The following is a 20,343-nucleotide window of genomic DNA, read 5'->3' as shown; positions in this document are numbered from 1 at the left end:
TGCTCCCGGTGTCTTGATTGCTTCTCTCTTGTCCCTTCCGTGCACACATGAAACCGATTTTCCCTTCAGGATTCGTCCTTCACCTATTTCCACGTGCGCTCGCGTTACGTCTCGGTGAAAATCCAAAATAACAGTTTTGCAGACGGAGGTTAGGAAAGGATGCGTTTGTGTATTTCGCGTTGACAATGAAGACGAGGCAGTGCCACGGTGAGGAGGAGTGTGCTGTAATCACTTGCCAGAAAATGCCTCCGGGGTTTGAATGAGATGCGAGAAGAGAAAATCGTCTTTGGAAAAAAAAAAAACGGAGGAAAGGAAAGACAGAGGAAGCATTTACTGAATAGAAACACATCTGTTTCGACAAGCCTATTCACTCAGACCATAAAGCCATTATTTTATTTATTTGTTTATTTTTGTTGTATTTATTTTTTTTCTTATTTGATGTTGTTTTTAACATTATACTCGCGATTTTAACTGCTTGTTGTAAGGTGTCCTTGAGTTTCTAGAAAGGCGCCCACAAATAAAATGTATTATTATTATTATTAGGCGGCCCGGTAGTCCAGTGGTTAGCACGTCGGCTTCACAGTGCAGAGGTACCGGGTTCGATTCCAGCTCCGGCCTCCCTGTGTGGAGTTTGCATGTTCTCCCCGGGCCTGCGTGGGTTTTCTCCGGGTGCTCCGGTTTCCTCCCACATTCCAAAAACATGCGTGGCAGGCTGATTGAACACTCTAAATTGTCCCTAGGTGTGAGTGTGAGTGCGAATGGTTGTTCGTTTCTGTGTGCCCTGCGATTGGCTGGCAACCGATTCAGGGTGTCCCCCGCCTACTGCCCGAAGACAGCTGGGATAGGCTCCAGCACCCCCCGTGACCCTAGTGAGGATCAAGCGGCTCGGAAGATGAATGAATGAATGAATTATTATTATTATTATTATTAAAGGTGAACGTCACGTTTTGCTTTGCACGATGGCAGTTGTAGAACACCAAAATGTATGTAACAAAAAATACTCACAGGAGCACAATGGAAAAAAAAACCACACAAAAAATGGTTGCAAATCACAAGTATCAAACCAAACTATAACAGGAAACAAAACATGACAGGAGCACACGTATGCTCACGTAGTCACAGCTCACAATGACCAAGCAAAGACTGACAGACACTCAGGGAACTAAATTCAAGCAAAGTGACGAGACAACGAGAAACACCTGGACACGACACAAAAGGTTGAGGGAGCTAATTGGTTACACACGAGGAACACTGATAACGAGAACAGGTGGCGAAAAAAGGTCACATGACTAATCAAAATCAAACGTAACCAGACCGAAACATAACAGAGATGAGTCAAGTACTCTTGAAAGCGCGCGAGGTCATTTTGACCCAGAATTCCTCATGATAAGTAGAAGTGTTGCATCATATAAACCCTTGTGACCTCGAATTAACTAGTTAATTAATTAGATAACTCGGCGATCCGGCGACATCCACAACTAATCCTCGGCTAACATTTGTGCGTATATTTTTCTTATTGCTTGCCATGTGTTGTCTTCTTTCATCATGGAGCCAAGATGAATGTGCTCGACCTGCGAGCCACCAGTAGAATCTGCAAGTCGCGGGAGTACTATGAAGGTCTATAATTAGGACCGTTCAGACCGCCATTTTATAATCTATATAAACCCGTACCGATGGCTAGCAAATGACAGTGCGCCTGCTGTGTTGTTTCTTCTTCCCGCAGAGCACCAAGATTTTGATCTTTCTAATTGGTTCCCCATTAAATGACCAAGAAGCCTCCATTATAAAGTGATTTCCACCCCCTATGACGTAAATACGGCTGAACTGTACACAGGTCGCCTCAGTCATGAATGTGCCAACAATTTCTCAGTCCATGATATGCGATTAGGGTGAGCGTGGAGGGGAGGGTTGAGATCTCAGACGGGGAATGATTACACCTACTCTGAATGTGTAACTCGGGGGGGCTTGGCCTTGGTTGACTCAAACGCAAGATCAAAACAGGAGAAAGAAGAATGGACTTTACTCCGCACAGAGAAGATGACCGGTGCTTGAACGACGGCTGCGCGTATGACCCGCAACTCGAATCCTTCTGAGAGAGTTCCCAACCCCCCTCATTATTGCAAAACGCGTTGCTTGATGCCTTATGATCCTGTAATTGGCTCCCTGGCCGTTAGCCGCCGCAACTACGAGAAGTACCTGACAGCCTTCTTCCATTTTTGTTGCCGCATGGCAATTCCGTGGGACGAGTTGAGGGGAAGCGAGGAGTGCTGTCAAAGAGATATAAAAGGTCAGACAGAGTCATAAATCGTCTCCAAAAACTCAATATGGGAAGTCAAGATGGCGCCCGAGTAGGCAGCCGTCAGCAAGTGCTCTCATGAGCCTTGCTTTTTTTTGTTGTTCTTGTGTTTCTTTTGTCACTTTGTGTTTGTTGTTACGTCGTGTGGACTTGATGTGGACCTTTTACAGCATTTTTTGGCCACGACATTCATCAAGGAGGAGACTCTGTGCTTGGTGGTTGCGCCTTCTCGGCAGCATGGGTATACCAGCACTGTTTTTGACTGGAGGAATGTCGGCGCCATTTGACTGTCGTTGCTGGACAGTCCCGGGGCGCTTGTGTCTTGCGCCTGTAATGGGCAGCATTTTTCACAGCCCCGCTTTGTTCAGCGGAGAGATCGGTGCTGTTGAACGGTCTGCGGCTGGATGGATGGAGGTCTTGAGGAGCCGACGATGAGAAGAAAGGAGCGTTGGCGCGGAGTGCCGATGCGGATTTGGAGCTGGGAGTCGCGGCTTAGAGTTTGAAGCGGATTATGTGGGACAGGAGAAGTGAACTTCTCTTTTCGTCAATGGACGCCTCAGCTTCGTGTTTGCTTTCAAAACTTTGCTTGTAGCAGACGTGTGCACATTTTTCAGCATGATGTCTCTGATCCACTGGTGAAAGGACACTTTGATCAACTGCTTCAGACAACAAAGTGTATGCAGAAAAGTGGTGAAGATTGCACGACTGTCTTTGTCCTATGTGTTGTCTTGTGTTATTTTTTGTTATTTTGACTTCAAAATGGCGCCGCCAGAGTGGCTGCCTTTCCAGCAGCTCCTATTTTTTTGTTGTTCTACTTCTTCCTTTCATAACTTTGCTGCTGTGAATCTGGAATTTCTCCATTGCGAGACTAATGAAGGTATTCTTAATCTTAATCGTACATGAGGAGGAGACAAGCAGCGTGAACCTGTCCCCAACGATCCTTCCTTCTTCCTCTACCTCCTCCAACCTTTAAGCGCTGAACATGCAATCTCCTCCGTGGTATGGCCGTTAAATCTTGACATCCAGAATGTGTGACGGCTATATAAGGTTCGGGTATGTGTGTGTTCACGTGGACACACATCTCAACAATAAAGCATTTCAAAATAAATGGGCGTGCATTTTGTTGCGAGTCATTTGAAATTATGGGACCGGCGTAGATGAGCAGGCAGTGGCAAGCGTGGCCTCCTTAAGATTTACATTGTCCACCCGTGTTCACGCTTCCATTCCAACGTTTCATCAATTGCATTCTCCTATTCTAGCGAAACGGTTGACAGACACGGTTTGAGTGCTGGAGACGTCTGCCGAGACCAGCAGCAGCACTGAGTCGCCCACACTCCATAGCATCCTCGATTGAAGAAACAATGAAGTCAGAAGTGAGGCGGCCCGGTAGTCCAGTGGTTAGCACGTCGGCTTCACAGTGCAGAGGTACCGGGTTCGATTCCGGCTCCGGCCTCCCTGTGTGGAGTTTGCATATTCTCCCCGGGCCTGCGTGGGTTTTCTCCGGGTGCTCCGGTTTCCTCCCACATTCCAAAAACATGCATGGCAGGCTGATTGAACGCTCTAAATTGTGTCCCCCGCCTACTGCCCGAAGACGGCTGGGATAGGCTCCAGCACCCCCCGCGACCCTAGTGAGGATTAAGCGGTTCAGAAAATGGATGGATGGATGGATGGATGAAGTCAGAAGTGAGGACGTTGGGTCATCCTCACGCATCCTGATCCAAGCCTCTTAGCTTCATTCACCGTCACTTGTTATCACCCCCCAGCCCCCGTCGGATTCATTAACTCTGATTGATCCCCTCTTGTCAAAGACTTTGGCACCGTAGTGAACAGCCTTGTTGCTGACATTCCCCAAATAAACATTTGAGGGTGGGGGGGGGGGGGATTGGGGGGCGGGGTTAATGGATAACCTCAATGAACAAATCAGCGCAGTCGTGATGGAAGTAGCTGATGGTGTACTTGTCAGAACAAATGAATTGTTGCATGGAAATATTTCGCCAGCTTTACTTAGTCAATGGACATTTTGCATATATATATTTTTTTTTGGTGCCGAGGCTCGTGGGCGGATAATTCTGGGCAGGCAGGCCAGCATTAAAACATCTTGCAGAAATAAAGTCTTGTACTTGGAAATGTGTGAATTATTGAACATCTGTGATTATTTCCAAAGCAGTAGATGCCATCAAGATCAACAAATTGGTACAACGTGATTATAATTGCAGGGCGGGGTGGGGGTTGGGGGTAGGAAAACAAAAACATCAACATCAACAAGAGAGCTAAGAGAACGTGTACATGTATTAGGCTTTGAATTATGAATTGAAATGAGTGTGTGGCTCAACGGAGCAGCGTAGCGTTAAATAATTGACGAACGCTGTACATTGTGTTTCTTATGCGCAGAATTGGAACATACGGGAGCGGAAGTGGGCCACTGAAAGGGCCGAGTCCTCTCTCTCTCAGGAAAGACAACAAACAAAGCCAAACATGATTTTGAGCCATTGTATGTCACGTCACGATCTGGGGCTCGTGCCAGAATTGTTAAATTACAATTAACCCCTCTGCCTCCTGATATTTAACACTGAAACTGTCAAATGAATTCAGCCGCTCTGTACTTGTGGCAGGTGCCAGTAATACACAAAAATAATAATAATAGATTGGTGACAGGTGTTAAGAGGATTGAATTAGAATCTATGCTGTGAATAATGTTCTTTTATTTCATTATTTGTAATGTCTTCCGAGCCACTTGATCCTCACTAGGGTCGCGGGGGGTGCTGGAGCCTATCCCAGCTGTCTTCGGGCAGTAGGCGGGGGACACCCTGAATCGGTTGCCAGCCAATAGCAGGGCACACAGAAACGAACAACCATTCACACTCACACTCACACCTAGGGACAATTTAGAGTGTTCATTCAATCAGCCTGCCATGCATGTTTTTTGAATGTGGGAGGAAACCAGAGCACCCGGAGAAAACCCACGCAGACCCGGGGAGAACATGCAAACTCCACACAGGGAGGCCGGAGCTGGAATCGAACCCGGTACCTCTGCACTGTGTAGCCGACGTGCTAACCACTGGACTACCGGGCCGCCTATTTGTAATGTTTGTTTGATTTTTTTTTTTCGCATTCCAGACAATCCCTCCATGCAGATTTTTTTTTTTTTTGGGTGGGGGGTGATCTCTGGAACCTTCCAGCAGCGAGTCTGAAATGATATAAGCGGGGTAACCCTGCAGCCGCAACGCATTTCTCTCTCTCGAGCTATGTCATTCGAAAAGCGGTGAAAAGCTACGAAGCTGCTTCTGAACACGCCGTTCCATTTTTATGCCCTTTGAAGAAAATTACTCTGAGGAAAAAGATGAAAATGAAAATAATGACCTCGTTGGGAAAAAAACGAAACTGGGATTGTGATATGATGGCTGTGTGGTTGTCCTTCAAGCGGGAGAATAGTGCCGCGTTGTCAGTCTGTGTCAATGAACTCCTTGCATTCTCAAAGACTGCGTTGACCTACTCATTCATTTTTTAAAAACCCAAATCATTTACACGGCCTTTAAAAACCCAAACACTGCCAAAATTGGAGTTTTGAAAGGGTTATTGATTGCATGCGAATGTCGTCAATGCTGTTTCCTTATCACGCGCCACCGGCCAACTTGGAAGTGAGATATGAATGAAGAAGTGATTTGAAGTGTTTCTATCTTCGCTTCCCCCACTCATCAGAATCAGAATCATCTTTATTGGCCAAGTATGTAGAACACACAAGAAATTTGTCTCTGGTATAACACACTGCATTTGTATCATCGTAAACAAGGACATGACAAATAAGTATGGAAAGACCGTTCGTAATGTAAGTGACTCATTGACTTGCTTATTCCAGTGAGGGAGCTGCCTAATCAAGCCGAAGTCCTTTGAGGGGAGTATTTGTGACAGCAAATAGAAACACAACGTGAGCCCAGAATATTGAGTGGCAACAAAATGACACATTTGATTATTTTCTGTCGATGGGAGTTTAAAGATTCAAGGGTTAGGCAAATCCCTAATAAACAACAACATCAACGTGAAAAACACAATAATGTGCACCAACCGCACAGACTACTGAAATGCCAATGGAAAGGTACTGATGAGACTGTAAACCGGTGGTGTCCAAAGTAAGGGCCGCGGGCCGGCCCAGGCCCTGAAAATGGTTTAATCTCGCCCGCAAGATGATTTTGTAGAGTCTAAAAACTGAAAAATGTTCAGCATGCATCTGACTTCCCACAACAAAATACACACTGTAGACGGGTGCACACTAATTTACAACTGTAAACGCCAATTATATACTATTATGTTTATAATAGTAATATAATATATATTTATATATATTATATTATATTATATATATATATATATATATATATGATATATATTATATATATCATATATAATATAATATAAATACCGGCGGCCCGGTAGTCCAGTGGCTAGCACGTTGGCTTCACAGTGCAGAGGTACCGGGTTCGATTCCAGCTCCGGCCTCCCTGTGTGGAGTTTGCATGTTCTCCCCGGGCCTGCGTGGGTTGTCTCCGGGTGCTCCGGTTTCCTCCCACATTCCAAAAATATGCATGGCAGGCTGATTGAACACTCTGAATTGTCCCTAGGTGTGAGTGTGAGTGCGAATGGTTGTTCGTCTCGGTGTGCCCTGCGATTGACTGGCAACCGATTCAGGGTGTCCCCCGCCTACTGCCCGGAGACAGCTGGGATAGGCTCAGCACCCCCTGCGACCCTAGTGAGGATCAAGTGGTTAGGAAGATGAATGAATGAATGTTTATCGTTTTCATGAAAAGAATCAAATAAAATCTACCAGTATCTGCAAAGTTAATTTCCATTCATATGAGAACTCACAAATTTGTGGGGTGTCTGAGGTTACATGTTGCTTTATTACACACTCAAGGGACTTTGGCCCAACACTCAGTCGAGGAACAAGTGGAAAATTCCTACAAACCCCGCAGGCTTGTATTCTCAGCCGTATGCTCGTACAGGCATGTCGGCCTCCAGCCCCCGCCTACAGGCTCCTATTGATATGCATATTGCAGCCAATCCTATGATTCAGAGATGCCGGGATTACCGGTACAGTGACCTCAACTACTTCATCCCTATTGCAGACAAACGTCATCCTGCCCAAAGTCACAACAAACAAGGTGGATGCATGCGGTAGATCAACGATCCACTGCTTGCATCTGCCACAATGGGGAAAATGCCGCGCTAGCACATTTCTTCTACTTGGGATTGCAAATGACTGGCATTTAGCGCCATGCCGCTTTTACGCTGCGAATGATGGATATGGAATATAAATGCTCAGTGACACGATGACCCAGCGAAATGGCCAGCATCCACGAATACCATGTACTCCCATCTATCTCTCAGCGCACGCTTACACTCGGGCACACACAGGCTCACGTGCAGCAAGTCCTCCTGACCTTATCACTGAATATGTCCACCATTTAAATTCAAACTCACCGACCGTTTTAAATAGCTAACAGAGTTCATTGAAATCCTTTTGCCCTTTATTAGAAACCATAATTGGTGTTTCCTGCCGGTAGTTTGTCGTGGAACATTTTTGAGATATGACGATTTGTGTGTCAAAAGCCCCAAAATCGGAATCCGTTGAGTGTATTTGACCCCATATCAAAAATCGTAAAAGATACAGTTTTTTTAAGGGGTCACTATTATTTACAAATAGTCATTGACTGAATGTTCTTTTGAATGACTAGTCGTGAAAAGGCACTTCCAAAGTTGCCAAACCAGCCCGACGATCATTAATGGTGGCTAGTTGCAGGCCCATTGGGTACAAAAAAAAGCCATCAAAATGACAGAGTTAGTCAAAAAAAATCAAAAAATTAAAGATTTTTGGATGCCTAATGCTGAACATCCTTTTACAAGGGCATGGATGAATAGAAACATTGAACCTTGATAGGGCTGTGTGTGAACCACAGATTTTTGCAGATTCACTACCATATGCTCTACAACTCGTGAAGATAACACTGAAACTTTTTTGGGGGAATTTTACCAGAATACAATGGTGATGGAAAATGGAAAATATCCCCAAGTCCCGATTACAATTTGGAGCATGTTCCCCTTTCTATCTCTTGTCAAATCTCGTCCCAATTCTCCACAATTTTGCTTCGTGGGCCTCGTATTTTACACCAATGTAGCTCTTTGGTTTCAGTGCACTGCACTGATTTCTGACTGACAGGGACGAGTCAATTTTATCACATTTCAGGAGAAGCGGAGGGAGGTATATAAATTAATAATCATAATAATCACATAAAAAATAATCATTTTGTGACATTCCACACATGGGATATATACTGTACGTAATGCACATGGGGACATGACAATACAAATGATTTTAAAATTAGAATTTTCTGTAAATGTAAAAATATACTTATACTGTATTAATTCCACATGAGGGCAACGTGAAAACTAAAGAGGTGGATTTGGGTCCAAATTAAATCATAGCACACATTCAGTTTTGTTACACAGACACATCGATGTGTCCAGAATTGAATGATATCATAAACAAGAAAGGGAAAAGGACCAGCTCGGGGAGTGGATTGAGGTCAGCTTGGCCCTTGGTGCCAGGCGTCTGTGGGGTAAACACAACTTATTAGAGCCGGGGGAAGGGTCTCCGTGCATGTGTGCGTGTGTTTGAAGGTGGGGTGGGGGCTGGGGCGTGTTGCTTGATGTTTCTGTGGGCGTAAACACTACCTGGCCGTTCCGCTGTGAGAGGACAGTATAAATGTACGTGAGTGCAGTAGAGCAGGCATTAGAGGACACGCCTATAAAACTCTGCCAGTCAACTGTGAAGAGGACCAAAGAGGTGGAGCTGGACATCAACACTGAGCTGGATGCGCTGCAAGCTAGTTTATATCCGTTGAGGTGAGCATTATTTATTCCCGGCGAGACGTACAGTCGTCCTTTTTTGTGTCAGATTATTTTCAGATTGTTATTGGATATTAAAAATCATAGCATGAATCCTAATATTGCATCATTTTATTCAAAATCCAATGGCAGTCATGCAATCATAACCACGAGATTGAAACTCATATAGCGTGCTATTATAACAGTATGTTATAATAGTATGTATGTATGTTATTACAACAGTAATAACATACAGTAGAGCACTGTACTGTATAACATTTTAACTTATCTCATAAAAGTCTCATATAAATTGCTTTACTTACATCGAAAAGAATGATTTTAAAAAGTCATGCAACTTACCCAGACAAACATTAATAACTGTAAAAAAAAAGAAGATTTCTGTAATGCTCAATGAGACCTCTGCACCTGTTGACGGGTACTTGGTGAACAAAAAACACCTAATAACACCTGGGAGGAGGTTTAAGGGGGGTGGTTTTGGGTCCGCCCCACTGTTTGAGAAGGACCGATGTAAAACATATTTTTTCAATTGTGTATGTTTTTACAATTTTTAACGAAATATTGTGTTCCTATTTGAGCAACAATGAATGTGTAATAAACAATTTCACTGAGATGCACATGGACTCACATTTGTTAGACTGACTTTTGCATCCCATTCGGAGTGGATGTGCAAAAAAATGGCAAATGATTTTGTGCAGAATTAAATTAGACGATAAAGACACAATCATGTGTACATATTCTACATTGTGTGTTACTATTAACTGTTAATAATCAGCATCAGGAGATCACATCCGAGCTCAGAGCATGACCCTAGAGGAATACGAACAAAAGCAAAAAAACGTTTTAATCATAAAACGAAACACACGACTATAATCAACCTCAGGCAACTGAGTGTTGTTTTCCTATAATTGCAGAATATGATTGCAGTTCATTCAGAATGATCTAGGCCATAGGTGTCCAACTCAGGTCCTGGAGGGCCGCTGCCCTGCAAGTTTTTCCAAGTCTCCCTGTTGCAACACACCTGATTCAAATGATCAGATCATCTGCAAGCTCTGCGCAAGCCTGACATTGAACCTGTTCATTTGAATCAGGTGTGTTGCAACAGGGAGACTTGGAAAACATGCAGGGCAGCGGCCCTCCAGGACCTGAGTTGGACACCTATGAGCTAGGCACATGAAAAAGATGCAAAGGGATAAAAAAAACTAATGAAATGCGAGCTTTGAAGGCTGAAATAAACAAAAACTCGAGCCGCTGTACAGACTGTTTTGTACCAATTAAGTAAGACCATCAAGCGTTTGTGTGCGCACTTGACTCAGCAAAAACATGCACATAGTTTCTTTGGAGCTTTAGTCAGCAAATAAGGATTGAACTCGTATCTTATCTGAAAAATTAGTTTTCTACCTTGGTTGACGTGTTTATTTGGGTGATTTTTATTTTCTGCTTGAAGTTGAAATTTTGTGAAGTGTTATTACATTGGCTGCCAGGTGGTCCAGTGGTTAGCGCGTCGATCTCATAGTGCGGCGGTCGTGGGTTAGATTCCGACTCCGGCCTCTCTGTGTGGAGTTTGCCTGTTTTGGCTTTTCTCCGGGTACTCCGGTGTCCTCCCACATTTCAAAAACATGCATGACGGACTGATTGAACACTCAAAAATTGTCCATGGGTGTGAGTGTGAGCGCGGATGGTTGTCCGTCTCTGTGTGCCCTGCGATTGGCTGGCAACCGGTTCAGGGTGACCCCCGCCTACTACCCGAAGACAGCTGGGATAGCCTCCAGCACACCCCTATACTGCAATTGCTGTTTTATGAATGAAATGACCCATGTGCTGATCATGCTTTATTTTCTGTCATCAAGGTCGAGGACTCGTCGAAAATGTTTGGTCCAATCAATAAACGTCTCCAGAGCTACCTGGCTGAGCGAAAGCGTCGCAGGACCAGGCTGGTGACCAAAGACGGCCATTGCAACATCGAATATGGAAACATCAAGTACAGCAAGCACTTTGTCTTCCTGGCCGACTTCTGGACCACATTCGTGGAGATCCGGTGGCGTTTTGTGCTCTTATTCTTCATTGCCTCTTTCACCATGAGCTGGTTCATTTTCGGCCTGCTCTGGTACTGGATTGCCCGGAATAACGGAGATCTGACCTGGCAGGAACCCCCCGCGGACCACATGCCTTGCGTGGACAATGTCGCTGGACTCACCACCGCGTTCTTGTACTCCCTGGAAACCCAGACGACCATCGGGTACGGTGGGCGAGCCCTCACCCCCGTTTGCCCCGGCGCCGTGGCCCTTGTCATCATCCAGTCCCTCCTCGGCGCCGTCATCAACTGCTTCATGTGCGGAATCATCTTATCGAAAATTTCCTCGCCTAAGAAGAGAGCGAAGACCATCTCCTTCAGCGACATGGCCGTCATCAGCCCCAAGAACGGCGCCCTTTGCTTGTCGATACGAGTGGCCAACCTGCGCAAGACCCTCATGATCGGCAGCCAGATCTACGGCAAACTGCTGAGAACCACCATTACGCCAGACGGCGAGACCATCATCATGGACCAGGTGAACATTGACTTCATGGTGGACGCCGGGAAGGACAACCTATTCTTCGTGTGCCCGCTCACCCTTTGCCACGTGATCAGCAAGGGCAGCCCGTTCTTTGAGATGGCGGTGGACACGCTCCACAAGCAAGAGTTTGAGCTGGTGGTGTTCTTGGACGGCACCGCCGAGTCCACCAGTTCCTCCTGTCAAGTGCGGACTTCCTTCATTCCCCAGGAGATCATGTGGGGCTACAACTTCCTGCCCATCATCTCCCGAAGCAAAGAAGGTAAATACAGGGTGGATTTCTCCAACTTTTCCAAGGTGGTGCCCGTGGCCACCGCTCACTGCGCCTACTGTTTCCACAACATCAAAGGTCACCACCATCACTCCAAAGATGGACTTGACAACCAGGGTTTTGAGGTGATTGACATCCACGATCCTGCTTGTATCACCAAGATGTAAGACTGACTACACGGCTGGTGATAAAAGACATTCCGCCGATGAACCTCTCAAATATCCCAAAGCATGTTTGGCAAAACAGTGCGTAAGAGAAGCTCATTTGGAAAAGGTGTGTGTCGACTGAATTATTGGGAACAATTGTTGTATGCACGCCAAGCCACGCCCGTCAATGTCTATCAGCCGAGAACTTGTTTTCGGAAGGCTCGCCATGCTATGAAAATGGCTTTGGCCGGAATATCGGAGGAGAAAAGGATGAATGTACTCGAGGTCTTCTCGCAAAAGAAAATCGAATGAGCTCTCGCCGTGAATGAAGATGAGTCGCTTGTAATTTCCCTCGGACGCCGCGCATCGGATTTACTGAGGAGAGCAAAAAAGACGGTGTGATTCTGTGCATGAATCTTGAACAACTTGTTTCGGGTGCCTCGCAAATGTCACGGATGACTGAGCAATATTAGCAGTTGTTTCATAATTCATACCTGTGTTGTCTGCCAAACAAAAATAGACACTTGGTCCTTGAAACATTAACTTTTGTTTAGGTATTCCAGCACCGGCTCTCGCCTAGCTTCGATGTGGAACACTTGAGTGACATTATAGTGGAGAGCAATGTTTTCATGAAACACTTAAACGATGGAACCATTGAATGAAATCAAATATCATTTTATTGTTTTTTTTTTCTACTTGGTCTCATTGGGTGGGGGGGGGGGTTGGGTGGGGGGAATAGCTGAACTAAAACTATTTTTGCACACAAGATTGCTGTTTGTGTTATTAATGACACAAGACATTATGACAGGGATGCCCATTAGGTCGATCCTGATCTACCGGTAGATCTAAGACAGGTCCCAAGTAGATCCGAGGAGTGTCGAGAAGAAAAAAAACAAACAACCATTTGTAAGTCTTTGTACATATTAGTAATATATTTTTTGTGTTAATATACACTGCACACTAATCGGTCTCATTTTCACTAAAAAAAATATTTAAAAAATAAAATAAAGCAGGTAAATCTTAAATTTGTGTGTGTGTGTGTGTGCGTGCGCGCGCCGGTAAGGGTAGATCCCGTGAGGTTAGTTGATCAAAAAGTAGATCTTTGATCCAAAAAGTTTGGGCACCCCTGCATTATGGCATTTGACTGATGCTTTAATAGAATGAAATGCAACTCACGGTAACGATGGCAAGTCGCACCTTGCCTCTTGGGTTATACCATTTTGACTAGCCCGGGGGGGGGGGAGGGGATAGTCCCCAAACAATTGCCTGCCTTGCATTGGTGTCCACGTGAAATTATGATTGACATAAGGTCAAAGGATGGCGGCCCGGTAGTCCAGTGGTTAGCACGTCGGCTTCACAGTGCAGAGGTACCGGGTTCGATTCCAGCTCCGGCCTCCCTGTGTGGAGTTTGCATGTTCTCCCCGGGTTCTGCGTGGGTTTTCTCCGGGTGCTCCGGTTTCCTCCCACATTCCAAAAATGTGCATGGCAGGCTGATTGAACACTCTAAATTGTCCCTAGGTGTGAGTGTGAGTGCGAATGGTTGTTCGTCTCTGTGTGCCCTGCAATTGGCTGGCAACCGATTCAGGGTGTCCCCCGCCTACTGCCCGAAGACAGCTGAGATAGGCTCCAGCACCCCCCCGCGACCCTAGTGAGGATCAAGCGGCTCGGAAAATGAATGAATGAATGAATAAGGTCAAAGGAACATACTGCTGGCCGGCTATCACCCCTATTACGGATTTTCATCTCAACAAAGTGAAGTTGAAACAGCAAACAGACGAGCCAACATGTTTGGGAGCGCAATGGATGCAACTCTAATCCAATATTTCCAACCTTGATTGACCCAAGGCACTTATTTTACATCAGAAAAACAAAAAAAATCTCACCGCTGAGCGAAAATGTCAAAAATAGGATCAAAATTGAAATGATATTGAGTTTCTCTCAAGTTCCTCCAAAACTACATGACATATTCTGCTAAATGAACAGCAACAGGTGGATTCTCTGGTTTAGTGCAGCGTCTAATTGAACACCATTTGATTGGTGTGCCTGTCGATGTATGTACATCGCTGGCATAGACAGATAAATAAATGTATTCGTCATGAATAAATAACATTTTGGAGGCGGCCACTTTCACGGGAAGTCAACCCAAAAATGTTCTTAACAAAATGAAAAGTTCCATGTAGTCCAAACATGGTGTCAGAATAGGCTTTTTTTTTTTTTAAACCTCTCTGAACCTCTGTGTGGCTGCTACTGTCTAAAGACGGGCGTGGACGCACAATTTGTAGTTGTTCCACATTCCTGTGTGTGACCGGTGTGTGGTGCCATGGTTGTTTTTTAGTTTTTTTGGGGGGGGGGGGTACCCAAAAATGCACCTCACGATGAAATGCAAAGTATACTGTAAATAGTCACCTTGGTTCATGTAAAAAAAAAAAATAATAATAATAAAAAAGACAGAAAAATAAAATTTCACCATCCAGTTGTTCTCAAAATGAAAAGTTGCTGCGTTACCATGGAAACAAGCTGAAGCCATTGATAGGTCACAGGAGAGAGTTTGGGAGGTAAAAATATTTATTTCTCACATTTTCCTATACAAAAGCCCTTTTTGAAAAGGTCCGACTTCATACATTGCAGGAATGACAATCATAATTATTAACAATAATAATAATAATAATAATAATTAATGCATAGGCTACTTGTCCAATTATAAACACACTCACACACACAGACGCGCGCGCACACACACACACACATGCACGTACAAACACACACACGCACACACACATGGGGGGGGGTCTGTGTATGTGATATCCAAAATACATTGCTTATAAGAAGTAGTATAGGTCCCTTTTGACTGATATTGTTAAGATAAAAGTAATGTTCGTGGCGCATTAGAAATTGCAGGTTCCCTTTTTCAGCTGGAAGTCGGTGGATGTTAACGCCGTCTGTATTAATTTACATACAATATCTTGACATCCACCAATTTTTGGTCTGTTTGGCTTCAGAAGCAATTCAAGAACACACAGAGTTGAAATGTCCCTGTGTTTGATTTCAAGCAGTCACTTGTTTTTTGGTGGAGAAGGCAACAAAAAAAAAAATTGTGCGCGCAAAGGCACTTGGGATGTGACACAATCTCATACAAAATAACGACAATAAGAAGAACATTAAAAAAAACACAAAAATGCTAAAAATGTATTGCTCAAATGTACAAACATAAAACCGCTTAAATGCTGAAACAACAACTACTGAGCAGAAATGGACTTCAAAGATTTGCATTTTTTTTTTTTTTGACCGAGGTCAACTCGTATTAATTCTCTTGTCTCTTTTTAATACTGTGTCACATATGAAAATAGCTCTGCATAATTTATACAGTAAGTTGCTTTAATGCCTAGTTGACTGAACGCATCTAAAATAATAAAAAATAGGTCTGACAAACGCACAGCGTTTGCGAATCTGAGGAATTCCGTGTTTCATCTCATCATATTTTCAAATCGGTTTTGTTCTCTGATAAGCTTAGTCCAAAAGTCATTCACTTTCAAGTGTCTGCGTCACAATACTGGTCACGGAATGCATTTGCTCATATCGGCTTGTGCGGCCCACGATGAAAATGTTTAGGATATGATGCGATTACATGAGGAGGAAGTCTCTGTGCATGTTTTATCTGGCCCTTCCGATCAGTGAGAAACTAACATTCAAGCATACATGCTGCTCTCAAACTAGGATCCAGCCCCGGTATTATGCAACTTGACAACAAATTGAGAAAGCCACTTCCTCAGTGTGGCCTATGTGATCCCCGACTGGCCCCCGAAAGGAGATGAGGCACCGTGGCAGTCATGAAACAAATCAAAAATTGTCAAGACTTCTCATCGGGGGGGTGGGGGCGGGGGGGGGGGGGGGGATATTTCGAGTCTCTTGAAGACTGCGTGGAACAGCAGTTAAAGAATGATGCTAACACTGTCGGGGTTCAATGCTCATTTCATCACACGGTAAACCGGAGGCACTGGTTTTATTGCGATGCACTCGTTTGAGATTTTGCAGTCTCGTTATTAAACCGAGAGAAGGATTTTTCATATTTAAGAATGAACACGACCATCAAAATCCATTTTGTTTTTCTTGATAATATGAAATCCCCCGGGCGGCCCGGTAGTCCAGTGGTTAGCACGTGAGCTTCACAGTGCAGAGGTACCGGGTTCGATTCCAGCTCCGGCCTCCCTGTGTGGAGTTTGCATGTTCTCCCCGGGCCTGCGTGGGTTTTCTCCGGGTGCTCCGGTTTCCTCCCACATTCCAAAAATATGCTTGGCAGGCTGATTGAACACTCTAAATTGTCCCTAAGTGTGAGTGTGAGCGTGGATGGTTGTTCGTCTATGTGTGCCCTGCGATTGGCTGGCAACCGATTCAGGGTGTGCCCCGCCTACTGCCCGGAGACAGCTGGGGTTGGCTCCAGCACCCCCCGCGACCCTAGTGAGGATCAAGCAGTTAGGAAGATGAATGAATGAATGAAATCCCCCTGACAATCTTTGATTTGGCATCCTCTTTTAAGACACAAACCGGACAACATTCACATTAATACTGACATGGCGGAGAGACAAAACATGGCTTGGAGGCGACGACGCAGTAAACTTTTTAATAGCCGAGCGTGTCGGCTCTGGGTTGACTTTGTTGCGAAATTGCTTCAATTACGCCTCGACTCGGCTTCCTCAGCACAACAGAGCTGTACGCGTTGCCTGTCGTCAACTCCGCACGCAACGCGGAAAGCATTTAAAGTACAACTGACAGTTCAGCAGACATACAGCGCTTCCTCCCCCAACCGTTAAACTCCACTCTTGCCTTCCAGTTTGGAGGATAAATTAAATTGTGAATGGCATATTCCAGTTGCCAACTTTCATTCAGTGCCGAGAAAGGTCCGTGACTTGTGTGGTGGTGCGGGGGTTGGGAGGGGAGGGGGGTCGGGGGTGGAGGGCTCCATCTTTTTCCAGCAAATTCCAGAAGATTCTCAACACACACATAAAAGGGTACAGATGGACCAGCAGAGGCAGTGGGGGGGGGGGGGGGGGGGCGGGGGGGGGGGGAAATAAAACCAGATGAAGGCTTCGATGTGGTGGGAATAACAAACTCCGTCCGACACGGTTGTAGATGGTGGAAAAAGAGCGGATGCTTTCAAGCGTAATGGCTGCGATGTACTCAGGAGGACGTAGTAGATTGAGACCCGTAAATAAAGGGCCATGTCTGGGCAGACGCGATTGCTCTTCTGTCCTCGGACTTTGGCTTGACAAACGTTTCGGGGAAGAACCAGGTGCAGCTTTCAGGGGGTGCAGGGGGGTTTGCGGAAAATAAAGGTCCAAAACATCAAGTCTTCGAAAGGTAATTAAGTAGTACAGTATTCCATTTTTGGACTATAGGCATCCAGTTGTTTGGAAATTTGGAACAAATATAAAATCATCTCTTTCCATCTCCTCATGCCTCCTCGTCGCCGTCATTTGGGTCGAGCGTTATTGGGAGGGCAGGTCAGCAACGGCAGGCCTTGACGCTCCATCGAGGCGTTTTAATAGTAACTGCCCAGATGGGAGGGCACGTGGGTGTTCGGATGGCGAGGGACGTTGGGGTTAGGGTAGATGCCGGCGGCGGGCGAGCTCCAGTATGGAGCAGTTGGTCCGAAGAAGTTGGAGGAGGTAACCGGCATGGACGGAGGGTGAGGGGATACGAAGTTGACCTTCTGCTGGTGGCTGTGGTAGGAAGGCACGTAGGCTAGGTCCGAGGGGTACTTATACATGGACGACTCGGTGGGATGCGGTTGCAGCGCCTGGGCGATTCCGTGGAAGTCAAACTTATAAGCGTAGCGTTTGCCGTGCACCTTGGTCATGATGTTTTTGTCGTAGTAGTAGCGCAACGCTCGGCTCAGTTTGTCGTAGTTCATGTTGGGTTTGCTCTTGCGCTCGCCCCATCGTCGCGCAACCTCGTCCGGGTCCGTCATCTTGAACTCGCCGTTGGTGCCCTCCCAGGTGATGCAGCCGGCGTTGGCACTGTCCGACAGGAGCTCCAAAAGGAACTGCCAAAGTTGGATCTGGCCTGAACCTGTTGAGCAGAACACGAGGGGCTCATCGTTGGTTCGCGCTCAAATGCTTTTGTTTCTGAGATATTACACACGTGTTCATCGGCATTCTTACCAGGATTGGCTAGGCGACTACTGGTGGGACCGAGTATCTGGTAAGGATCTGTGAACAAATACACACACGTTATGCTCTTGAAAAGGACACCGTCCTGCACTCGCTGGCATGGATCGGAGGTCATGCATATAAAGTAGTCGTGAACATATTATTAACCTGGACTACCCTTCCAGGGCAGATTTCACTACTAAAAATACATTTCCACACTCAACAATTCCCTCTTGCCAAGAATCTGTGAGGGCGGAGGGCTTTAAAATAGCGGTTGCAACACCATCCGGAAAAAAAAAAAAAAAAAAAAGCACATAAACAGCTGCTACCTGGTTGAGCTCTGGGCTGCTCGGCGGTTTTAGTCACATTCTGAGTTACAACTGGTGAGCCTGCAGATGGAGGGACAGAGTGAAAAAAGACTTCAGAGAAACAGACGACACAACTGGCGCACCACAAGCCGCATGCAGCCCCCGTGTATATAAGTGACCCCTTATATATATATATATATATATATATATATATATATATATATATATATATATATATATATATATATATATATATATATATATATATATATATATTCATTCATTCATTCATCTTCCTAACCGCTTGATCCTCACAAGGGTCGCGGGGGGTGCTGGAGCCTATCCCAGCTGTCTCCGGGCAGTAGGCGGGGGACACTCTGAATCGGTTGCCAGCCAATCGCAGGGCACACAGAAACGAACAACCATTCGCACTCACACTCACACTCACACCTAGGGACAATTTAGAGTGTTCAATCAGCCTGCCATGCATATTTTTGGAATGTGGGAGGAAACCGGAGCACCCGGAGAAAACCCACGGAGGCCCGGGGAGAACATGCAAACTCCACACAGGGAGGCCGGAGCTGGAATCGAACCCGGTACCTCTGCACTGTGAAGCCGACGTACTAACCACTGGACTACCGGGCTGCCCATTATATATATATATATATATATATATATATAATCATACCTGTCAACTTTTCGGAGCGCCAACCTGTATAAACTACCCCCAAAAAATCCTTATAAAGAGCAAAAAAATCCTTATAATATACCAAAGCATTTTATATGTCAAAATAACGGCAGAAAAAAAAACCCCACGAAATTTTCAATGATATTTATTGTAGATCTCCATAATACAATGTCTGGTTAATGTCTAATCATCATTCTACTTCAGAGTTGTATTCCTGTGGTACTTTTTTCACCAACTCCGAAATCATTTGGAGTTGGTGAACAAAAAAAAAATAATTTCAGAATCCGTACGATTTGCGCGATACGGCCATTTACGTAAGATTCACCACAAAATCCGCATGAACTATGGCGAAACCGTATGAGTTAACAGGTACGATATATGAACCTGAATTATACAGAGCTTTTAGTCCTTACCTTTGGCACTGTGCATGTTGTTTGACCATCCTGTCCGTCGTACAGCATCGTATGAAGGGTCTAATGGGATAAAAATGGAGAACAACATTTAGGCCATGTCGAAATATTCATAACATAACTATTTCTCTGCAACATGCTTCCTTGCCACTCCTTCTGTGTTTTTCCTGGCTTTTTGTGTGCGCCTACTTCCTTGGAATAACACACTTAAGAGGAAAATATTAATGAACCATAGAACAAAAAAAAAAAGGAACTCGGCCCTGAAAGCAGTTTTCAACAAGGCAAATGTGCACTTATGGCTCTTTTTTTTTTTCTTAATGAACGTTCACAGGGGCCGCAACATCCTTGGAGGCCAGGGCAAGTCTAAAAAGAAAATTCACTGTGCTCTAGTGTCTACTGTCCAGGTACCAACATTAAAAATACTGTAGCTTAATAGGCCTAAACGTTCATCCAAAAATGCTGCAGCAGTTTGATTATAAACGGCATATTTAATATTCTTGTAAGATATTGCAATATTATACGACATATAGTGTTCATGTTAACATTTTGCTTGAAAACAGGAAAAATAAACTCTTGCACTGAAGCCATGATTAAAATATATGGCACTGAGGGCACTTCAGTCCTTCTAA

The 20,343-nt window shown here is 45.0% G+C and overlaps 2 protein-coding genes and 1 long non-coding RNA gene across 7 annotated transcripts in view; 2 read left to right on the top strand and 1 right to left on the bottom strand.

The window, feature by feature from the left end:
* The window catches only part of LOC127609032 (uncharacterized), a 114,468-nt gene extending 99,238 nt beyond the window's left edge, over positions 1–15,230 (top strand). Inside the window, exon 2 of the long non-coding RNA XR_007964456.1 lies at positions 13,681–15,230. This is a non-coding gene — a long non-coding RNA (uncharacterized LOC127609032). The remainder of the gene's footprint in view (positions 1–13,680) is intronic.
* Positions 9,034–12,831, top strand: kcnj1a.1 (potassium inwardly rectifying channel subfamily J member 1a, tandem duplicate 1). The gene is made up of 2 exons (XM_052078567.1): positions 9,034–9,193; positions 11,044–12,831. The coding sequence occupies exon 2, from the start codon at positions 11,062–11,064 to the stop codon at positions 12,181–12,183; it is 1,122 nt and encodes a 373-aa protein (XP_051934527.1). The 5' UTR covers positions 9,034–9,193; positions 11,044–11,061; the 3' UTR covers positions 12,184–12,831.
* The window catches only part of fli1 (Fli-1 proto-oncogene, ETS transcription factor), a 36,217-nt gene continuing 30,583 nt past the window's right edge, over positions 14,710–20,343 (bottom strand). For all 5 annotated transcript variants that reach the window (XM_052078513.1, XM_052078514.1, XM_052078515.1 and 2 more), the window contains exons 6-9: positions 19,718–19,777; positions 18,638–18,697; positions 18,321–18,368; positions 14,710–18,228 (exon numbers count right to left, since the gene is read on the bottom strand). In XM_052078513.1, coding sequence (XP_051934473.1) covers positions 17,699–18,228; positions 18,321–18,368; positions 18,638–18,697; positions 19,718–19,777 — 698 coding nt within the window. In that variant the 3' untranslated portion in view covers positions 14,710–17,698. The remainder of the gene's footprint in view (positions 18,229–18,320; positions 18,369–18,637; positions 18,698–19,717; positions 19,778–20,343) is intronic.

This window comes from Hippocampus zosterae, chromosome 10, assembly GCF_025434085.1.
Source record: "Hippocampus zosterae strain Florida chromosome 10, ASM2543408v3, whole genome shotgun sequence".
Taxonomy (NCBI): domain Eukaryota; kingdom Metazoa; phylum Chordata; class Actinopteri; order Syngnathiformes; family Syngnathidae; genus Hippocampus; species Hippocampus zosterae.
The sequence above is the reverse complement of the archived record's forward strand: the minus strand, read 5'-3'. Positions and strand labels throughout refer to the sequence as shown.

Coding starts and splice junctions, on each gene's coding strand:
- kcnj1a.1 (XM_052078567.1), top strand. CDS start 11,062: ATGTTTGGTCCAATCAATAAACGTCTCCAGAGCTACCTGGCTGAGCGA.